Source organism: Bufo bufo, chromosome 3 (genome assembly GCF_905171765.1).
Source record: "Bufo bufo chromosome 3, aBufBuf1.1, whole genome shotgun sequence".
In the NCBI taxonomy this organism is placed as follows: Eukaryota; Metazoa; Chordata; class Amphibia; order Anura; family Bufonidae; genus Bufo; species Bufo bufo.
In genome coordinates, this window is record NC_053391.1 from 179425167 (window position 1) to 179447630 (window position 22464).

A 22464-nucleotide genomic window follows, 5' to 3' on the forward strand; every position below is an offset into this window, starting at 1 on the left:
AAGAAGGCGAGAATTGCTTTAAAGAAGCTGAAACTTAAAGAAGGAACAGGGAGGACTTAATTTCCCAGATCTAAGGGGTTACAATTTAGCGTGCCTTAGCAGACATATATTAGATTGGGCTAACCTGACATTGTTTTATTCTAATTTACGTATAGAACGCCAGTTGGCGTCACCATGGAACTTGATGGCCCTCTTGCACACTAAGATATCAAATCTCCCATCTATAGCAAGGCGATCGCTGATACTCCTAGACACAATCATTGCTTGGAAAAATGTGAAAGCTTTTCGGCCTCCCTTACCAGTTTTCAAAGCACCTGCCATTACAGGGTAACCCTAATTTCCCTCCTGGACACAGTGAAAAATCGTTTCAATCCTGGGCGACCAGTGGAGTGACTAGGATAGGAGATTTGATACATGAAAGAGAGGCTAGATGGGCGTCGCCGGGTGAATTGGAGGAGAAATGGAATCTACAGGGACCAACTCTGTTTCCCTATATAAAGGTACAAAGCTATGTAAAGGGCTTAATAAGGGCTCTTTCACACTTGCGGCAGGACGGATCCGACATGCTGTTCACCGCCGGACTAAAAAGTCGGACATGCAGGACTTTTTAGTCCGGCGGCTTTCGCCGTGCACCGCCGTGCTGCGCCGGAGCTCCGCCCCCGTCCCCATTATAGTCAATGGGGACAGAGCGGCGGCACGGCGAAATAGCGGCAGGGCGGATCCGACATGGTGAACAGCATGTCGGATCCGTCCTGCCGCAAGTGTGAAAGAGCCCTAAGGGACTTATCTACTGAATGGCAGCGGAACAAGTTTGAGTCATTTCTAGGGCTTAAGAGTAGGATGTCTATCTCAGGGATATATAACATACTTAGAGCTACCTGGGAAGATTCCTTTGCTGCGACTTTGTACAAAAAATGGGAAAATCAACTGGGGGTGACTGAGATTGAGACAGTTGCCCGGTCAGGTATTCAGGCAGTGTATAAAGCAGTCCCTAATGAGCAGATGAGAGAAACCCAGTTCAAGATTCTTCATAGGGCAATATATGGGTTTGACTTACCGTTTTCGTTAGCTAGACCCGATAGAATTACTGCTTGTCCTAAATGTGACACTCCAGGGACGGATTTATATCACGGTCTTTGGGCATGCCCCAGATTGGGCAGATTCTGGTCTCAAGTATTTTCAATCCTGAAACGGCTCGGTAAATCACCGGTCTGAACTATCACCATTATTAGTAATATTTCAGGCAGAAGCAAAAGAGACAACGGAAAATGAGGGGGGTAAAGGGGAGAAGGGATTGTCTGTGCTTGATCATAAGATATTGCTGGAAGCAAAAAGATGCATCCTGACATTGTGGTTGCCAACAGACATCCCCAGTTCTGAAATGTTGCTGGGTCGAGTCAAGCATTTATTTAGAATGGCGTGATGCTACCACCAGAAAAGAAATACTAGGGAAGAAACTATACAAAACATGGAGGGTATTTATCTTACATTATGTTCCTAAATCAGAATATTCCACACTGATGGATCCCTTTAACCTCACAGCATGGTACCTACAAGAAGATTTGAAGGGCCAATTGGGGGAGCTAAAAGTATGAGGCCTTACAAGGGAATAAGAGTTGACTGGGATATTCCCAGAGAAAGAGATAGTTCTGATATAGGGAGTGGCCGAGACGTTCAGAGAGGAGGGGTGTGGAGGGGGGGGTGCGAGTATGGAAGGGAGGGGGGATATGCAAGAAGTGGAGTAAAATGAAAAAAAATTATGTTTGGCTATGACAAGAATGAATCCAATGCAAATTGTGAATTGAACAAATATTTGTTTTATTGAGTACACTGTCTACAATACTGGTGTATTATGATTTTGTCTTTTGTCATGCCAATAAAAATGTGGTTAAAAAAAAAGATTATGAATAGTCCACTCTCAACAACTAAATATTATATCAAATGTTTCAGTATCTTGTGTGTCCATCCTTTACTTTTATTACAGCTTCTATTAAAGGGGTTTCTACATACCACTGCAGTCAATCACTGTCCCCAGGGGTGTATGGCATGAGACCGCTGAGACCAGCGAGCGCTGCAGCAGTATAAAGAATGTCACTGCTACATCCAAAACAATATGTCACAGCTGCAGACCAGGGAAGCGAACACAGCAACAACGCTGGATCAGTGGGAACTCGGGAAACAAATATTTTTAAGGGCCTTTTACACTGCCCGATGTTCATGCGAATGCTTGTTAGCAATATTCTGCCTGTGTAAAGGTGCCGCAATTACCCGATGAATGAGCGGAACGCTCGTTCATTGGGTAGTAGGATTGCTGGTGCGGACATCTAAATCATCGGTTGCCGAAGCAGATCGCGCCATCTAATTATGCTCTGCTGCTGGCAAACAATGATTCTGAATGGGGATGAGAGATCACATTAGTGATCACTCCTCCCCATACTGTGGAGGAGATCACTGCATGTAATAGCAGCAGTCTTCTCCACTGACGCTTCCTTCCCGACAATTGCTTGCTACATCAGGCCATGTAAAGGGGCCTTTAATTACGTTAACTGCCTCCTGACTTGTTAGGTCTCTACTAACTGAACCCAGACAACCCCTTTAAGAGACATATAATGTCACCTTTCCATTACAGTCACGCAGCTGGGAAGTGTTTCAAGATATAGCTTTGCATGAAACTTTGATAAAGTTTAATGGACTAGTAAATGTTTACTTTGCAGACGTGCAGTTACTCCAGCTTGCCTAGTGCTATCTGTAAAGAGTTCCATTTCCCTGTACTGTGTTTGCCTCACAGGATAATACAGATTACATGACCTTCTATTACAGCATTTAGTATGCTAGACAGGTCAGGACTGGGATGTCTGGTTCATGCCTGCAAAACCTTTGTACAGGAGACAGGAATACCACTATCACTCCTTGGCATGTTCCACTGCCACTCCAGGGTAGACATTTTCCCTTTAGACCAAGCTGGCAGACTTTTGGTTGCACAAAAAAAATTCTATTAATATAAATAATTTTGAAACTTTAAAAGATCTTTGAACAGCGATATGTAAGTCACTGCTTGGATTTTGAAATGCTAAGCCTATGTTCACATCTGCAGTAGGTAAATCTGGTAGTCTACAGTAGCTACAACCAGAGTTAGCATATCCGGCATAGCTGGACACTGCCAGATTCCTATTGATCATAATGGGATCCAACGGGGATCCAGCATGAATGCTGACATTCTGCCAGACAAATATCGCTGCATGAAGGGGTATTTGTCCGGCAGAAAGCTGGACAAATATGCAAGGGATCTGGCGGGTTTCCGTCACATTTGTCTGGCTTCTGTCCGGTAGCCTAAGGCCGAATGCACACTGCCGTGTTCCGCGGCTGAGAGCGGTCCGTGGTATGCCGGGCTGGATTCCTGTTCAGAGCAGGAGCGCACGGAGTCATTGGTTGCTATGACGCCGCTGCACTACAGTAATACACTCGTATAGTGTATTACTGTAGTGCAGCGGCAGCATGAAGCGCACGGAGTCATAGCAACCAATGACGCCGTGCGCTCCTGCTCTGAACAGGAATCCAGCCCGGCATACCACGGTCCGCTCTCGGCCGCGTGCATTCGGCCTAAGGCTGAGTTTACATCTGCATTGACCTTTCCATTCGTCTGAGCCGTCAATAGAACGAAAAAATTAAAAAATTAAAATAAAAGTTCCATTTGTGATTTTGTGCATCAGCCGTGCTCAGTTAGCATCAGTTTGAGTCAGTTCCGTCAGACATCAGTTACCGTATTTTTTAACAGAATAAGTACAGCAGGCGGGACTTTTTCTCCCATCAAAAATAACCAATATCTGATGGAACAAACTGAGCACAACTGATGCTCAAAATTAGGGCTCATTCACACGGCCGTTGTTCGGCTGTTCCATGCATTGGGGGCCCGCAATTTGAGGACCTCAATGCACATGAACCAGCCGTGCGGCTGCTGCAACGGATCCAGACCCATTCAACTTGAATGGGTCCGTGATCCGTCAACACCAAAAAAAATAGCACTCCATAGTACTTCCGTGTGGTTCCGTGCCTCAGTTTCACACCGACCACCCGGTGCCCGCATATTGCAGACCCGTTGTTTACGGGCCGTAATACGGGTACGACCGACCAACAGTCATGCGCATGAGCTCTAAGCCGGATGTTCATGTAATAGTTCATTCGGGGAATTATCTGCTCCTGTGAAGGTCATTAAATGAGTGTCATTCAACAAGATACATCACTGATCAGTGCTCGTTACACAAGCAGTAATTGGAGATGTGAAATGACCCTAATATTAAAGATAGTAAATAACTAGTCTTCCTTGGGAACCAGATGACCATTTTAAGAGAGGCTTACATTCAATCTTAAGCACAAGTTTTTGGCTTTCTCTGAGGCTGGGTTCACACTTGAGCCATTTACAGCGCGTTCCAACGCGCTGTAAAACGCTCAACACATGAAAACCAATGCTTCCCTATGGCCCTGGTTCTCACTTGAGCGTTTTACAGCGCGTTTGAACGCGCTGAAAAACGCCCTACGCTCAAACAAGTTCTTGAGCTTCTTTGGGGCGTTTTGACGCGCGTTTGTGGCCATAGGACACTGCAGTCAATCACACAAACGCGCGCCAAACGCGCGTTTACTATTGCAAAAAACGCGCATAAAAACGCGCGACAAAAACGCGCGTTAAACGCGCATATCAAATTCGCTCAGGTCTGAACCCAGCCTGAAGCTCATGAATATTCAGTTCCCATCAGCATGCGCTGGAGCTGTTCAATGCAAAGTGACCCAGCATTTTGCTATAGTGATCTTTCACTAGTTTATATTGCCCTTAATTTGGACACCATAAAACTGGTGATAGATTCCCTTTAAAGGGGTTATCCAACACTAAACGTTTTTAACAGACCCCTTCAGAGTGGCTGGACCCATGGTGGGGTTCATACTTACCTCTTCCCCACCTCTGGATTCCGGGTCTCTGGGAATCAACATCTTGTTGACAGGCGCCATGTGACCACTGATGTACCGCATGGGTGACAGGTCACAGTCTGGGCCCCTCTACCACTTCTGGTCCGTGCAGGAAGTGTGAGGTACAGTCTACATGCACATTACCGCTGCCAGCCAATCAATGACTTCAGCAGTGATGCATCAGTGACAGCACACTGAGGCCATTGATTGGCCAGCAGCGGTGAGGTGCATGTAGTCGGCACGTCACACTTCTGTTCCTGTTAGCACTGGAAGTGGTGGAGATGGGAGCTCAGCGCTGGACCTGTAATGATCTGGAGTATTTGTATGTTTTTTTAACTTTAAGACCATGTCTTGTCTCCTAGAGATGGGTTAAAGGGGTTTTCCAAGAGTACAATATTGATGACCTATCGTAAGGTCATCAATATCAGATTGGTGGGGGGTCTGACTCTTGGCACCCTCACCGATCAGCTATTAGAAAAAGGCCAGTGGGCACTGCACAGCATAACAAGCACACTGCTGTACAATGTATATGGACTGTGCTTGGTACTGCAGCCCAGGCCCATTCATTTAAATGGGACTGAACTGCACAAAGGCCATGTGACAGATGATTGTGATGTCACAGGTCTAGGAATAGGCTGCAGCATACCTCTTCAAGCAACTGGTCCGCTGGGGTCAGCCAGTTTTTTAGTTCCATAAGAGATTATAAAAACTCACTGGAAATATATGGACCTCCATCCTTGCTTCATACTCAGTCTACCACAATGATTGCACTCATACTCAGCCAATTAGCGTCTCCCACTCCTTCCGAGAACCACACATGGACTGATGCTGCTCTAGCAGAGACATGGCTGGCAATTTCAATAGCAAAGTATCTTGTTTCCCTGTGTTCTCGAATAATTCTGCTAATGCATAGACTTCAGTTGGCAAGAGATGGGCAGCTTATAGTATTGTGACAATTGTGGAATATTTTTAGGTTTTCCACACAGGGGAACACAGAGAGCTTATGGATTAGAAACATATAGTTTTGTGATTTCTATGTGACTATATATACCATATATAGAAAACGTACATTTGTAACAATACACAACAGTGTGCAAAGCTCTGAAATCCCACAAGTTTTGAAGATAAATTCAGAGCAAATTTCAACGGTGTGAATTTTTCAGCCACCTTACAGTAATTCTAGAAGTACTGTACATTGAGATCTGGCGCTTGTACATGAAAAACTGTAATATACGGTAGTTCGTCAAATTTTCACCAAAACATTAGACAAATATCCTTCAGATTGTTTTCCCGCTAATATTTGCGGAACAGACTTTGTGGCATCTTTTCTGGTTGTCAGTTCTGTCACTATACCTGCTTTTCCAGCAACAGGTCAGGCAGTTTCAAAGGTACAAATCTGCTGACATGAGTTATGCCACTAAGGGGTTAAAATGCACATCAGTCATTCAAGTTGTGAGCCAATCATATTTACTTCAGACATAAATTTAAAATCTACAATAAAAAAGTGAAATTTTCATAATGTTTTTTCCAATTTTAATGGAAGGATGTAGTGAAGTGAGGTTTGTCACAACGCACTACAATGGGATATCTATAGGACTGTAGATTCATATAGGACTGAATGCTGAATTCATCTCCAATCATCTGTATACGTGGAGGACATGTAAAGTTCACAAATAACGTGAAGAATGATCAGTCTACGGTAAAGGCATCCTTACCTGTGCCAAAGAATTGTATTTTCTGAACAGCCAGATTATGACAAGCATGCACACACTGGAAGAGACACATCTGGGGTTACCATGTGAAGTCACTTCTACAAGGATAAAATCTCAGAATATCACGATTAGGGTGCATTCACACAACCGTTTATGGATCTGCATCCGTTACGCAATTTTGCGGAATGGGGGAGGACCCATTCACTTCAATGGGGCCGCAAAAGATGCAGACAGCACACTGTGTGCTGCTCGCATGCATTGTTCCGTTCTGTGGCTCCGCAACCGCGGAGGACAAGAACAGGCATTCTTTATATAGTGCCAGCCGTGTGCGGTCCGCAAAATGCAGAAAGCAAACGGCCGGATCCGCAAAACACTTACAATCATGTGAATGCAACCTTAGGCCTCATGCACACGACCGTGCCGTGTTTTGCGGTCCGCAAATCGCGGATCCGCAAAACACGGATGGCGTCCGTGCGCAGTCCGCAATTTGCGGAACGGTACGGACAGCCTTTAATATAAATGCCTATTTTTGTCCGCAAAGCACGGACAAGAATAGGACATGTTATATTTTTTTTTAGCGGGGCCACGGAACGAAGCAACGGATGCGGACAGCACACGGAATGCTGTCCGCATCTTTTGCGGCCCCATTGAAGTGAATGGGTCCGCATCCGAGACGCCAAAACGGCAGCTCGGATTCGGACCAAAACAGCGGCCGTGTGCATGAGGCCTTATGCAATGTATCTCTCTGCTAAATAATTGCTATATCTCCATCTGCTAAAACCTTTATATTCCACTCAGTTACACTATGCAATAAACATGGCAGACCAGAGCCTGTGCTGATACACCAGTTACTCTTGTGGCAGGGTTGCCAACCGCCCAGAAATTTCTGGACAGTCCGCAAAAATAGGCGACTTTTTTCTTATGTCCATTAAAAAAAAAACAGATGTGTGCGTAATTTTTTTTGGGCTGGTGGTGCCTCTATATTATTTTGGTGGTAATTATCTTCATTTTACAGCTCACAGTACTTGAGTTCTTATATAGACAAGGATTACATATAATCTTTAGCATTATGGTTTTCCAGTTTTCCGTTAAAAAAAAATTCATGATTTTGGGATAAGTTGTCCAGAAAAAAGAAAAATTCTGGTTGGCAACTCTGTCTTGTGAGTACACGTATCAATATGACATCTGAATGAACCCATAACTACATGGGATGGCACTGCCCGCCCCTGTCTGCTCTGAGGTCATTAATCATGGTCCTTCCACCATCAAGCAACACCGAATCTCCATGGGACCCGTCACCTCTTGTGACATGTCTCTTTTAGTAAATATTTGTATTCAGCTCAATAAAACAATTATGGAAGATTTCTTCTTATAACTCTACATGGAGATCTCCCTCTGTTATTCGTCATAGAAAGGTATGAATAAACTGATATCTTGGTGTTCTTAGGCTACTTTCACACTAGCGTTCGGGGCTCCGCTTGTGAGCTCCGTTTGAAGGGTCTCACAAGCGGCCCCGAACGCATCCGTCCAGCTACCAATGCATTCTGAGTGGATGCAGATCCGCTCAGAATGCATCAGTCTGGCAGCGTTCAGCCTCCGCTCAGCAGGCGGACACCCGAACGCTGCTTGCAGCGTTCGGGTGTCCGCCTGGCCGTGCGGAGGCAAGCGGATCCGTCCAGACTTACAATGTAAGTCAATGGGGACGGATCCGTTTGAAGTTGACACAATATGGCTCAATTTTCAAACGGATCCGTCCCCCATTGACTTTCAATGTAAAGTCTGGACGGATCCGTCTGAACTACTTTCACACTTAGAATTTTTTTTAAACTATAATGCAGACGGATCCGTTCTGAACGGATCCAAACGTCTGCATTATAGGAGCGGATCCGTCTGTGAAGACATCAGACGGACCCGCTCTGAACGCAAGTGTGAAAGTAGCCTTAGCTGTGTGTCCTTACACACTGACTGCCAAATCAGCAATCAGTGAAAGGAAACAGCTCTTTGACAAGGAGAATGGTAGCACCTAGTTGTCAATTTAGCGACAAATTTCTAGGATGAATAACGGAGGAACAGCACAACACAGAGCTAAAAAAATTTATTTCATGAGAAATACAAATATTTATTAAGTAAAATAGAAATGTCAGGAAAGCTGACAGGGCCTCTGTAATGAACTGGTGGGCAGCTCTGAAATATTGGTCAATGGGGTGCCTGTTTTTTTAATGCTAATGAACCATATATATTTACACTAAGAGAGCCCTATACAGAGGGGAAACTATGGGGCCACTTTTCATACTGAGGGGCACTATTGGGCCTCTATTCATACTGGGAGGCACTAGGGGCCTCTATTCACACCGGAGGGCACTATGGGGACATTATTTATACTCGGGGACAATATGGGACCACTATACTTGGGGCATTATGGGAGCCATTTGATGTCCAGGGACACTGCGGGAGGGCATAAAATATACTGAGGGCACTGCAGGAGTCGGGATATAAAAAAAATAAAATAACGAACTACATCCGTTTTTGATGCCTGTTAAAAGCTGATGCAAAATGGATGCAAAAACAGCCATTAAAAATGGCTACACAGCCATAAAATTGATGCAGACATTGATGGAAAATGGCTGTGACAAACTGACAGTGTGTCCGTTTTCAATAGCCGTGTAAATGTAGCCTAAGAGTCAGATCCAAGCAAAAGGTGTGCAACCTTTTAATGCTAAATGCTGCCTTCACCTTCTCTGATAGGCAAGCAATTATTGGGAACGATCGGTTTGTTCCTGATAATTGCCTGCACATTCGGACTGTTTAAAGGATAACTGTCGTATTATTATTTTTTTTGGAGTATTGGATTGTGGTGATTAATATCACCTTGGTGGCCCTATTTCAACTTTTCACTGTGTATTCAATTACCCCTTAATTCCACATTTTTGTTCCCTGTATTGCCTACTTTTACCTGTGCTTAAAATAGGGTTGCTACGCATGGTCCGTCTATCTGTTGATAGACTGAGCAAGCTGCGTGCAAGGTCACATTACTGACAGCCAGGGACTGTAAGTAAATGATTAAAGCCAGGTCCTCCCCAGCAGCTGATAACAGTGCCTGGGCTGTGTGCACTTCTCCCTGTCCCTGCACTTGGCAGACGCTCCCTCACTCAGCAGAGCTGGAGAATGCAGAGTGGAAGCAGCGCAGACCAGGGAAGGAAGATCTGCCATCTGCTCAGTGTATAAATGAAAGCAACATGTGGTAAGAGGACCCCTTTGTGCTGCAGGAGATTAACCCTTTAGGGGGGAGGGCTCTGGTTACTGACACTTTTGGGGGGCTATTGTTACTGGCTAGTGCATGTGAGGAGCTCAATGCATTGTGGGTAGTGAGGGCAGGCGGGATTAGCCTTAGGGTTAGGGCAGTGGCGGCCATCTTAACTGAATAGTGAAATTGCAGTTTTATGCAGACTGGTTGCTAAGGGCTGAATCTTATTAAATATGGGGTAAGTTAGTCTAATAGTAACTGATTCTGGAATATCATGTTATTAGTAACTTCATATATGAAAATTGAAATTAGGGTCTAAATGTGACAGTTATCCTTTAAGACCTCATGCACATGACCATAGTTTTGATCCGTGACTGATCCGCATTTTTTGCAGTTCAAACGTGGATCTATTCATTTCTATTGTAAAAGAACGGGATCTTGACATAGGGGCCACTTAATATTGTGGATTTGGTGATCTCTGTAATGGGGACACCCCTTTGCTTGGTTTTCCTTCCTTTGAGGGATATCTGGCTTTCACTGTGTTGAAGACCCATAATTGGGGCTCCACAGTTATTTAGCATATCACTGTTTCCCAGGGAGCTTTGCACTTTGGATTGCTGTGTTGAGACTCTTAAATGAGGCTCCAAAGTGTTTTCTGTAGCTGGTCTCCTTAAGATCAGCTATTGTTTTGTTTGACTATTCATTTCTATGGGACTGCAAAAAATGCGGACAGCACACTGTCCGTTTTGGGGACAAGAACAGCTATTTCTACTACTGGGACAAAGAAAAATGCAGCACGCAAAACACATACAGTTGTGTACATGAGACCTAATGGGGCCTTTAGCAAGTGATGTACTATTTGTCTATTTATGAGATTTTACTACTGATGACCTATCCTCAGGATAGCAACAAACACTGGCCACATGGCCCAAGAAAACCCCAAAGAAATGCACATCCACTAAATATAATTATTTTCTTGACCCAGGCCCACCTTGGCAGTCCTTGTATTCTCATCTTGTCCAGGTACTAGATTTTTTGATGCCACATCATTATTTACTATGTATTTATTGTGGATTTGATAGTCAATGTTTGTTGCACATTATTGGATGCTGCTATTTTGGACTACATACATTTTGCCCATATCTGTGGTTTCTGGTGGGAGCAGGGTAGGCGTATGGTCTCGTTTTGTACCAGCACGTGTTATATTGTATACAATTTTTAATCATGTTTGTGTGTCTTTTGTAGCCTAATAAAATTCTTGTATTGTTTTTATATTTAGTGGATGTGCATTACTTTGTGGTTTTCTTGGGCCATGTGGTCAGTGTTTGTTACTATTGTTGTTTTGAACCGCCATTGCACTCAGTTTTCATTGTAGTGTGCCCCCCACCCCACTCTTTACATACTATCCTCAGGATAGGTCATCAGTATCTGATCGGTAGGGATCAGACACTGATCAGCTATTTGAGAAGGCACTGGCGCACATGTAAGCGCCGCACTTCTCCGTGCTTACCAACATCGCCGCACATTGTATAGTGGCTGTGCTTGGTATCGCAGCCCCATTAACTTCAATGGGGCTGAGTAGAGCCTAGGCCATGTGACCAATGAACGTGATGTCACTGGCCTAGGGAAAGCAGCGAGAAGGCCATGGCTCTACTGTGAGCACCACTGCCTTATCAAACAGCTGATCGGCGGGTGTATAGAGGATAGGTCATCAGTATTTGTCTTGGAAAATCCCCTTTAAGATTTGCTGAAGACCTCACGTCAGGGCCCAGAATATCTCAACATTAGGCCATCAGGCTGTTTCCTTGCTGACTGTCATCAGCTTTTTCCTTATATTCCGAATGGGCAAGGTGGAAAAAATATTATTTAATTATATATTATTTAATTATATATCTGATAATGTATAACTTGTTGCTAGGAGCTACCATAACATTATAATCTGTGGAGACCCGACCCCTGGGACGCCCTCCGAGGCTCCGATCCATTTTTCAGCACAGCCGCACTCCAGCATTTTCTTCCACTGGGCGGACCAGGGGCTTCAATGTGCAACGAAGATCATTGATTTAACTTATTTCGCTATTTCACTGCCACAAAATGCGGTATGTTATGGATTATTTAGGATAATAAATTTCTAAATCATGAAGGAACTGAACTGAAGGTTAATCTTTAGAACCTACCAAAGTCATCCTAACACCACATTTAGTTATATCAGCAAGGACAACAACTCTTACCATCCAATTAAGGAGAACGTAGCTGTGATCCTCTTCACTGTTGTAATGGTCACCTACAAAACATAAAAGCATGAAAACAGTAAAAATTTTATCATGTTGAAACAAAAAGTAGCTCACTTCCCTAGACGCTAGTTTGGACAAAAGCTTTTGGTCCAATTCTAGTAATGGCAATTACTCTTCAATAGAAAATCTGTTACTAATATGTTTATCGATATACAGTATAGCCGTGTTTTTGCAAAATAAGGGATCATGCACACAAGTATATTTTTCATCAATGTGCTATCCGTTTTTCTCGTAAAGTATTCTTAACTACTAGTCTGTGTTCTTCATATCGCAGTGGGCCCCAATCTCAGTGCAGGTCCTTTTCCTATCCGTGTTTGCAGATGAGAATAGCCCTTTTTTATTGATAGGAGTGGGGGGGGGGGGGAGAAGGAATGCACATGGAAGATATGGGGGTTATTTACTAAGCTGAAATATGCCTAAATTAGGCATATTTCAGGCATCTGTGAGCTAGGAAGCGGTCTTCCATTTAGTAGTGGCGCTGGACGCGCTGAAGTTATGGAAAGGTCGGCACCTCTTTTTTTTAACTCCAGCGCACCACTGCCAGCCGTGGGGCTTTATTAAGACATGCATCTAAAACGCGGTCTTAATAAATATGCCCCTGTATGTTTTTTTATGGATCCATTTTTGGCAGACCAAAAATTGGATATGGCTGCGTGTGAGGTCCAAGTAGAATAAATTATAAATAAAATACAAATCAGTGGAGAATAGTCTAAATTTGACAGTAGAATTGATTATGTCCCTCTTAGTTTATACATTGATAAATAATACTGTATTTCTGAACCTTCCTGCTCCCCAGTTATCTCACAAAGTGTGATAAAGCACCACTTATTCTCCAGCTGATACTGCAGCAGCTGGGCTGCATACTGGAAGGTAATATGTACACTAAAACTGACTAAAATATTAGTCACCTCTACGGTAATCAAAGTCATCAACTGAGTGGGACCACATGGCTATATTCATGGCACCCTATATACTAAAGTGCTTTAGGTGCAGCCATTTGGTCCCGCTCAACCAATGGTCAATGGTATGTGGCAGAAGCATACGTAGATGTGATGATAAGTTTAGTAATTTTTTATTGTACCATTTCATTTTTAGATTACTTCTTTTTAAAGGGGTTCTGGTCACCTGAAAAGCCTATGGGCCCTTTTATACAGGCCAAAGACCAAGTTATCAGGTACAAATGGTCACATGAACGTTCATTTCAGATAACTGACCCATGTAAAGGCACCACCAAACCCTCGTTCATCGGGTGATCGCATCATGCGGCACATAAAAAGCCTGTCTGCTGGCAAAACATTGTCCTGTGAACACAGGAACCGCTGCTAACAAACAATGAATCTGTACAAGGACAAATGATCGTAATAGCGATCATTCATTCCCATAGAGAGGGGTTGATTGATGCATATAAAGGCATATCTATGGCAGTTGGACACTGGCCAATGATCGGAAACAAACCGTTCCAAATAATTGCCGGGTGAATCAGCCCATGTAAATGGGCCCTATATGTGTGTTACCTATAGCAACCGATCAGATTTCGCTTTTCATTTTTCAGGTCACCTTTGGAAAATGAAATCATCAATCTGATTGGTTGCTAGAGGCAACCAAATCAGTTTTCCTCTGCACAAGTTTTGATAAATCATGTTGACCCACACAGAGGCCTTCATCAAGTGCAACTGCTGCCACTAAACCCAAACATGGTTTACTATTATGTTCAAGAGGAAATAAAGTTTGGAACATAGGCGGATGCTGACGATTCCTCTCTTTTCAAAATGTATTGGCGTCTTGTCAGAAAACGATTCAACTGCTGCATCTGGCAGTTGCTGTGCTGGTCACACTGTTTTCTACTGGATGAGAAGAGGACATAGCCCCTCGCGACATCCCGCCTGCCCCACTCTATGGGTGAGCTTCTCTTTGACTTCACGACCATACAAGTGCATGAGCGCCTGCTTCCTCCTTCAGGATCTCAGCACTTAAAATAAGTACAGGTGTTTAGCAATACTAATGACTGGGAATAATTTTTTGGCCAAATTTCAAGGATACGGATGTCACTATGATGGATCATTCTAGCTGGTGAAAGCGTACACAGGAGGAAATACTGCCAACCAACAGTGGGTGTACATTAAATGTCTTATGATTTCAAATAGCTGTCTATTGACGCTTTTAAGAGGTTAAAGAGGTTTTCCGGGGTTTTAATATTGATGGCCTATCCTCAGGATAGATCATAAATATCAGATCAGGGGGGTCAGACTCCCAGCACCCTCATCGAACAGCTGTATGAAGAGGCCGCGGCGCCTCTTTCTAGGCCATGTGACGTCACATTGATCGGTCACATGGCCTATGTGCGTCTCAGTCCTATTCAAGTGAATGGGGCTGAGCCAAAATACCAAGTACAGCTGCTATCAAATGGACAGCTCAGTGCTAAGTAAGCTGTGATGAGGTTGTGGCGCTCACTAGGGCTTTATTGGGTGCCGCAGCTGCCCCCGACAATCTCATATCCTGAGGATAGGCCATCAATATAAAAATCCCAGAGAACCAGTTAATATAGTGTTTGCCTATAGTCTCTGGGGGTGTAAAGTTCTTCCATCTGTCCCTATACGGAAAAAAAAAGATGAATAAAATTCCACACTGCGTTGTATTAAGACTTCCCGTTTCATTCTTTGTTCTGAAGACGTTCACCGATGCTTTCTTCCCTTAGGCTTTCTGAAGGTCCGGTTCTGGCCCTCCAAGTATCTGTCAGGGCTTCTGGATTATACCTGCCAGTGAGGATTAATTTTGTATCATGCCATCGAGACTTTTTGTCCGCTGGTTGCAAGAATAAAGGATTCTTACTATAATAGATTCACTCAGAGAAACTTCTTTGTTTCCCAGAATGATTCTCAAAAGAAATGAATATATTTATGTTCTTAATGATCAATTAATAAAAATATGTCTCGCCACTAGCAAAAGTCAGTGAAAGATAAAACTGACCATCTCTTGAAGCCAGGAGTTCATTATTTGAAAAGATAAAAAATGGAGCTGTAAGACCCCTTCAGTACTAAAAGCACAACTAACCAATGGGTACAATTAACTAATAAAGAGCCAGTGGAGGTAGCATTCTATTCCCACAATCGGCAAGGTACGGTAATTAGCGAAATGCTCGCAGCCTGCTTCCTTGGCTGGCTGCCCGAACATGTTTCCATGGCAGTGGATCGTTAATAAGACATAATGGCTCACTCAAGAGCATCCCTGCAAGGGAAAAGTCGCTTCAAGAAAACAAGATTTATATTCCGCACCGTGGGATTTTCGCGGGCAAGTCATGTAGGAAATTGTCTTACAGCACAGAAGGCTGTACCTGATGGCATGTGCGATCGCTGGGGATATGGAGCCTTCTCAAAGCAAAAGGAGTCTGCGCTGCCTATGGCATCAGACCCGAGAGGCAGCTTCCACAGCAATAATGCCAAACGCAGAGAAGCTGGAAGACGTGCAGAGCGGAGACGTGCACACAGATGTCCGTAAACCATTAGGAGACCACTCTGATTTATGGCTGTCTGTATCTCCAGAGTGATGTGTGACATTTTATTGGCGATTTCACGACTCGCTGCAAGGCAGAAATATAATTCCTTTATGATTAGCACATGTTCATTACGCTGGGATCATGATTGCTACTTAGTACAATAATAATCCATTTAGGCTTCTACGTGATTCTCCATCTCAGGTACAAAACACACAGATACAGAAGAAATAAACTGAAAAAGGCAAGACAGCTGCACTGGGTAGCCTAAAGCAGGGAACGTAATGGGAAAGGTTAAAATGTTTTGACATAAAAAATACAGTACTATTTACTAAGATTGGAGTGTCATGGAATAGAGGACTACAAAGTGTTGTGGAACATATACCTACTATACGAATACAAAAGTATAGAACCCCCTTAAACATGTACATGTCCACTTAGCGGTAGACGAAACTCAGCTCACAGGTTCATAAAAGCAGCATCCCACACATGGATCTAATGGGACAAAAAATAATTAGGTCCACAATCCAGATGTTAAAAACATAAATTTTTATTTGAGCAAATCAACAACCTCTCTAAGGCTACTTTTACACTGGCGTTTCTGGGTCCTCTTGTGAGATCCGTTTCAGGGCTCTCACATGCGACCCAAAACGGATCAGTTTAGCCCCAATGCATTCTGAATGGATAAGGATCCGTTCAGAATGCATCAATTTGGCTGCGTTTGGTCTCCATTGCGTTTTTTAGACGGTCACTAAGATGCAGCTTGCAGCGTTTGGGTGACCGTCTGACGATGCAGAGCCAAACGGATCCGTCCTGACTTACAATGTAAGTCACATTGTAAGTACATTGTATGTACATTGTATTACAATGTAAGTACATTGTAAGTCCTGACTTACAATGTAAGTCAAAGGGGAAGAATCAGTTTTTCACTGACACAATATGGTGCAATTGAAAACGGATCCGTCCCCCATTGACTTTCAATGTAAGTCAAGACAGATCTGTTCTGACTTAGACTTTTTTTTTTATGAATAATGCAAACGGATCTACTATGAACGGATACAAGCGTTTGCATTATCGGTGTGGATCCGTCTGTGCAGATACAAGACGGATCCACACCAAACATGAGTGTGAAAGTAGCCTAAGTAGACTTATGAGTTTCAGACATCTTGGATGCTTAATTTCTTCTCTCAGCACTATACGCGTATAGCGGAAGAGCGGGGTTTAAAGATCACACAGCGGGCACCAGGGTCCAGGGGCTGCAGGGTGTGTACTGTTTAAAAAATATTTTAATTTTTTTTAATAAAAATTCAAATCACCCTCCTTTCTCAAAAATTCTAATAAAAATAAACATCATATCTAATTTAAAAGAACCTTCCCTTATTTAAAAAAATAACTTAATAAATCCTTTAAAACCACATAGAAAACCCCTCAATCAATTGAAAAGATCATACAAGTAGTTGTCATCCGGTGGGACTCATTAGTGTCCTTGTTACTTAGAGTTTGTAAAATCACATATCATGGAATAGAAGGTAGGTGGCATAAGCTTCATGGGACAAAAATCCTTACTGTCCCCATCATGTCCCTTCCCTATCCCTACCTATAGGCAGAGCACCGGCTCCGAAAGGGGCGACCCCACCACTCAGTGGCTAAGCCATTTCTGGTGCCTATTGGTGCCCTGACTATTATACACTCACTGCCTGTCCAAAAAAAAGTCACCACCTGGATTTAACTAAGCAAATAGTTATGAGCCTCCTATTGGAGAATTATTGCATGGGCGATTATCTTTCAGCTGGCAACAAGTTATTTAACCCCAACTGGTGCAATGAGTTGCTTCTCATTTCTTAAACAACCATGTCGAAAGACACATCTCGTGGTCGTGGAAAAGATGTTAGTCTGTTTGAGAAGGGTCAAATCATTGGCATGCATCAAGCAGAGAAAACATCTAAGGAGATTGCAGAAACTACTAAAATTGGGTTAAGAACATTTGGTGAAATCTAATCGAAGAAAAATAACAGTAGAACTCAGGGCTATGTTTAATAGTGAAAGTAAGAGCATTTCCACATGCATAATGCGAAGGGAACTCAAGGGATTGGGACTGAACAGCTGTGTAGCCGTAAGAAAACCACTAATCAGTGAGGCAAACCAGAAAAAAAGGCTTCAATTTGCTAGAGAGCATAAAGATTGGACTCTGGAGCAATGGAAGGTCATGTGGTCTGAGGAGTCAAGAATTACCCTGTTCCAGTGTGATAGTGTGATGGGCGCATCAGGGTAAGAAGAGAGGCAGATGAAGTGATGCACCCATCATGCCTAGTGCCTACTGTACAAGCCTGCGGGGGCAGTGCTATGATCTGGGGTTGCTGCAGTTGGTCAGGTCTAGGTTCAGTAACAGTATGTGCTCCAGGAATGAGGTCCGCTGACTACCTGAACATACTGAAGGACCAGGTTATTCCACCAATGGATTTTTTTCTTCCCTGATGGCACGGGCATATTCCAAGATGACAATGCCAGGATTCATCGGGCTCAGATTGTGAAAGAGTGGTTCAGGGAGCATAAGACATAATTTTCACATATGGATTGGCCACCACAGAGTCCAGACCTTAACCCCATTGAGAATCTTTGAGATGTGCTGGAGAAGGCTTTGCGCAGCAGTCAGACTCTACCATCATCAATGCAAGATCTTGGTGAAAAATTAATGCAACACTGGATGGAAATAAATCTTGTGACATTGCAGAAGCTTATCGAAACAACGCTACAGTGAATGCGTGCCATAATCAAAGCTAAAAGCGGTCCAACTAAATATTAGAGCGTGTGACCTTTTTTTTTTTTTTTTTGGGTGGCGACTTTTTTTTGGGACAGGCAGTGTATAAGTCTTTGTCCCAGAGATGAAGATTAGATGAAAAAAGGCCAAATACAGATTCAAGCAATTTTTAAAAAATCAATATCACTAAAAGTGATCAATGAGTCTCATTATGAATGTGTCCCAACACGGCTTTTCCCCAGCACAGAAAGCTGGTTCCTCAGGGGACAAAAAGGATCAAAAATATATTTAGCCTATAGATGATAAATAGTACCAGACGGTAAAGAGCCCCATGATTGGGGCTCAAAAGGAAGCCTCAGCTAAAAGATATGGGCTGACATGTATATGGCGTCTCAGTCATGTTTATATCTGGCGCTTTAAATAGATAACAGCCTCCCAGGCCACTCCCCCTTGCTTCGTCTCTGGAAAATGGGTGAAAAAAGTGAGGGTATATACATCTTTTCAATTGTTTGAGGGGTTTTCTATGTGGTTTTAACGGATTTATTAAAAGTTATTTTTTAAATAAGGGAAGGTTCTTTCAAATTAGATATTTCTATACTTCCTGTAAGAATATAAATTGCTTTGAGTAAAAATAAACATCACTGGCATTGGTGTGTCCTTAAACAACCGTACAATTAAAATATGTAAATAGTAATATATAAAGTATAAGAAAACCAACTTCCAGCATCCAGGCCATAGTAAAATCCATCCACTTTTATTAGTAACTTTAAAAATCCATGTGGCAGATAAGAATCACAAAGCGGTCAACGTGTTTTTCCCTGGTCGGGAGTTCCCTGCATGGCCGCTAAGTCAGCATGGATGAACTGAAGATTTTTTTCTTTTGTTATTACAAGTACGGTATTTATCCCATACATCGAATGGTGTAATTTTTTCGTTGCTTCTCCTACCCAACAAAATTGAAAAAAAAAATTATCAAAAGGTCAAACACACCCCAAAATGGTATTACTGAAAAGCCAAATGTCGCCGTAAAAAATTAGCACTCACACAGCTCTGTAGCCTTAAAAAAAAAGTTATGGGGGTTAGAATAGAGCAATACAAAGAAAAAAATTCTTTTTTTCCAAAGCTTTTATTTTTTAAGGTATTAAAACACATGAAAAACAATACAAATGTGGTATCGCCGTAATTGTACTGACCTGGAGAATCAAGGTAAAAGGTCAGTTTTACCACACAAGGAACACTGTAAAGGCAAAACCCAACTACGGTACATTGTATGCAACAGTAAATGGTACCAAAATTCTTGTAGAAAGTACTTGTTTTTTGCAGGACAAGCCCTCCTACAGCTATGTGAAAGCAAAAATAAAAAAGTTACAGCTCCAGGGACGAAGAGATGGGAGTAAGAAATGAAAACGCTTTACAAATCCTGGATTTACAGTTTGTTTCCTGATGTACATCTTTATTAACCCCTTAGTGACCAGCCTGTTTTGGGCCTTACTGACCAAGCGTTTTTCTTCCTTTTTCATGGTTGCGTTCCAAGAGCTATAATTTTTTTATTTTTCCCGTCTATATAGCTTTATGAGGGCTTCTATTTTGCGGGACAAGTTGTAGTTTTTAATGGTGCCATTTTGGGGTACACATAACTTTCTGATTAACTTTTATTAACTTTCTGGGAGGGAGGTGGGAAAAGCAGCAATTCTGCCACTGTGTTTTTACATTATAAATTTTATGGCGTTCATTTTTTGGTATAAATAATATAATATCTTTATTCTCTGTGTAACTACGATTACAGTGATACCAAATGCATATAGTTTTTTTTCCATTTTCCTACTTTTTTGCAATAAAACCCCTTTTCTTTTTAAAAGAAAAAAATGTTTTTGCATTGCCGCTTCCCAAGACTTTATTTTTCTTTCTATGGAGTTGTGTGAGGTCTTAATTTTTGCAGGACGACTTGTATTTTTCATTGGTATAATTTTGGAGTAAATGGCATTTTTTGATCGTTGTTATTATGTTTTTTCGATGGCAACTAAGAATACATCAGCAATTCTGTCATTTTTTTATGGCGTTCACTGTAGGGGATAATTTACATATTTATGTAGTCCGGGTCATTACGGACGCGGCAATAACAAACATATGGGGGAGATTCTTTTTTTTGCTATTTTTTTTATTGAAAAGCGTGTATTTTTTTTATTGAATGTTTAACTTTTTTTTTACCACTTAACTATAACAGAAAACATTCTGATTGATTTTAAAATGCAAAGCATTTTCCCTATAGTGCATTGCATTTTAATATCAGTGCTATTCTGACATTGACCAGGAGGCCTACACCAGACCCCAACCAGCCTTCACAACACATCGGCACCCCGTGATCGCATTTGCGGGGTGCCAATGGGAGACAGAGGGAGTCCGCTCCCTCTGTCAGCACTTTACATGCCGCCGCATGTAAAGTGTTAAACAGCCCGGACCGGCACTCCTGCCGGTCAAGGCTGTTAGAGCAGGGCCGCGGTTCTCATGTGAGAGCCGGGCCCCTGCTCCCCGATGCACCCATGTAGCGCTTAGACTTGGCCGCTGTAAAAAAGCGGAGGCCCAGCCTAAGGCCCCTTACTGACTGCTGTAAAAAGGCATATGGGTGGTCACTAAGGGGATAATATACCTATGTACAAAATATTCACAAAACAATTATTTATATTTATTACAATTCAAACTATAATAGAAAGATATTGATAAACAGCCAAAAATGATTTTGGTAGCCCGAAAAAAAAAGTCTGATCATTAAAGGCTTATTTTTCCGGTTAACAGCCCTTAAAATAATAATTTATGAAAGTATCCGTAATTTTGTACAGTATTTCTTTTACCTTTATTGTTTCTATCTTCTGTTCTGGGCTGTGGTCACATGACCATATCCATCTAGCTCTTTCTTATTTCCTTTGATGTTATGTCCATGAGCAGGTAAAAGCAGCATCAGGGGCAGTGATAGGGGAGTGTCTATGTAACTAGATGGGTGGGAGGAGCTATACACTAGCTGGGAGTTGTAAGGGGCAATGATAGGTAAGTGTCTTTGTAACTAGCTGGTGGGAGGAGCTATAAACTAGCTGGGTATTGTTATAGGGGCAGTGATTGTGGAATGTCTATGTAACTAGCTGGGTGGGAGGAGCTATAAACTAGCTGGGCGTGGTTAGGGACAGTGATGGGGAGTGTCTATATAACTAGCTGGTGGGAGCAGCTATAAACTAGCTGGGTATTGTTATAGGGGCAGTGATTGTGGAATGTCTATGTAACTAGCTTGGTGGGAGGAGCTATAACCTAGCTGGGCATTGTTAGGGACAGTGATAGGGGAGGGTCTATGTAACTAGATGGGTGGGAGGAGCTATACACTAGCTGGGAGTTGTAAGGGGCTGTGATGGGGAGTGTCTATGTAACTAGCTGGTGGGAGGAGCTATAAACTAGCTGGGTATTGTTATAGGGGCAGTGATTGTGGAATATCTATGTAACAAGCTGGGTGGGAGGAGCTATTAACTAGCTGGGCGTTGTTAGGGACAGTGAAAGGGGAGTGTCTATGTAACTGGATGGGTGGGAGGAGCTATACACTAGCTGGGAGTTGTTAGGGGCGGTGCTGGAACTGTGACAGAGAAAGGAGAAGTGCATCGTGGGTTTGGTTGGATACAGCAACAGGAAGTGCTACATTCAGGATGTAAACAAACCAGTGATCTAATTACATGCTGAAAATGAGTCTGGAGAGTTCAAATTCAAAAAACAGAACTGTATAGAGAAGATGTACTTGAAGTAAGCAACTACATGAGCAGGTTTGTTAAAAACTACACTAATCCTGGAAAACCCCTTTAAGGCCTTTTCAGACCTAGTCATTAAGAAGCGCACTCCCCAACAGTTTGCAGTAAGACAATGTCAGTTTCTATTGGACTCTTCACATAGTTATCCATCATTATGTTACTAAATTATCAGCGCAAGGTGACAGCTGCTACAGTATGCCTAAATTCCCAGGTGGTACTTCAGGC

General features: G+C 42.7%; 1 protein-coding gene across 3 annotated transcripts in view; it reads right to left on the reverse strand.

Annotated features, from left to right (window-relative positions):
• Positions 1–22464, reverse strand: part of LOC120994900 (G-protein coupled receptor 1-like) — a 653505-nt gene that overhangs the window by 603801 nt on the left and 27240 nt on the right. For 2 of the 3 annotated variants that reach the window (XM_040423783.1, XM_040423782.1), the window contains exons 2-3: positions 12147–12199; positions 6675–6729 (exon numbers count right to left, since the gene is read on the reverse strand). In XM_040423783.1, coding sequence (XP_040279717.1) covers positions 6675–6729; positions 12147–12199 — 108 coding nt within the window. Of the gene's footprint in view, positions 1–6674; positions 6730–12146; positions 12200–15540; positions 15972–22464 lie in introns of those variants that run through there. The other variant, XM_040423781.1, reaches the window with a different exon arrangement.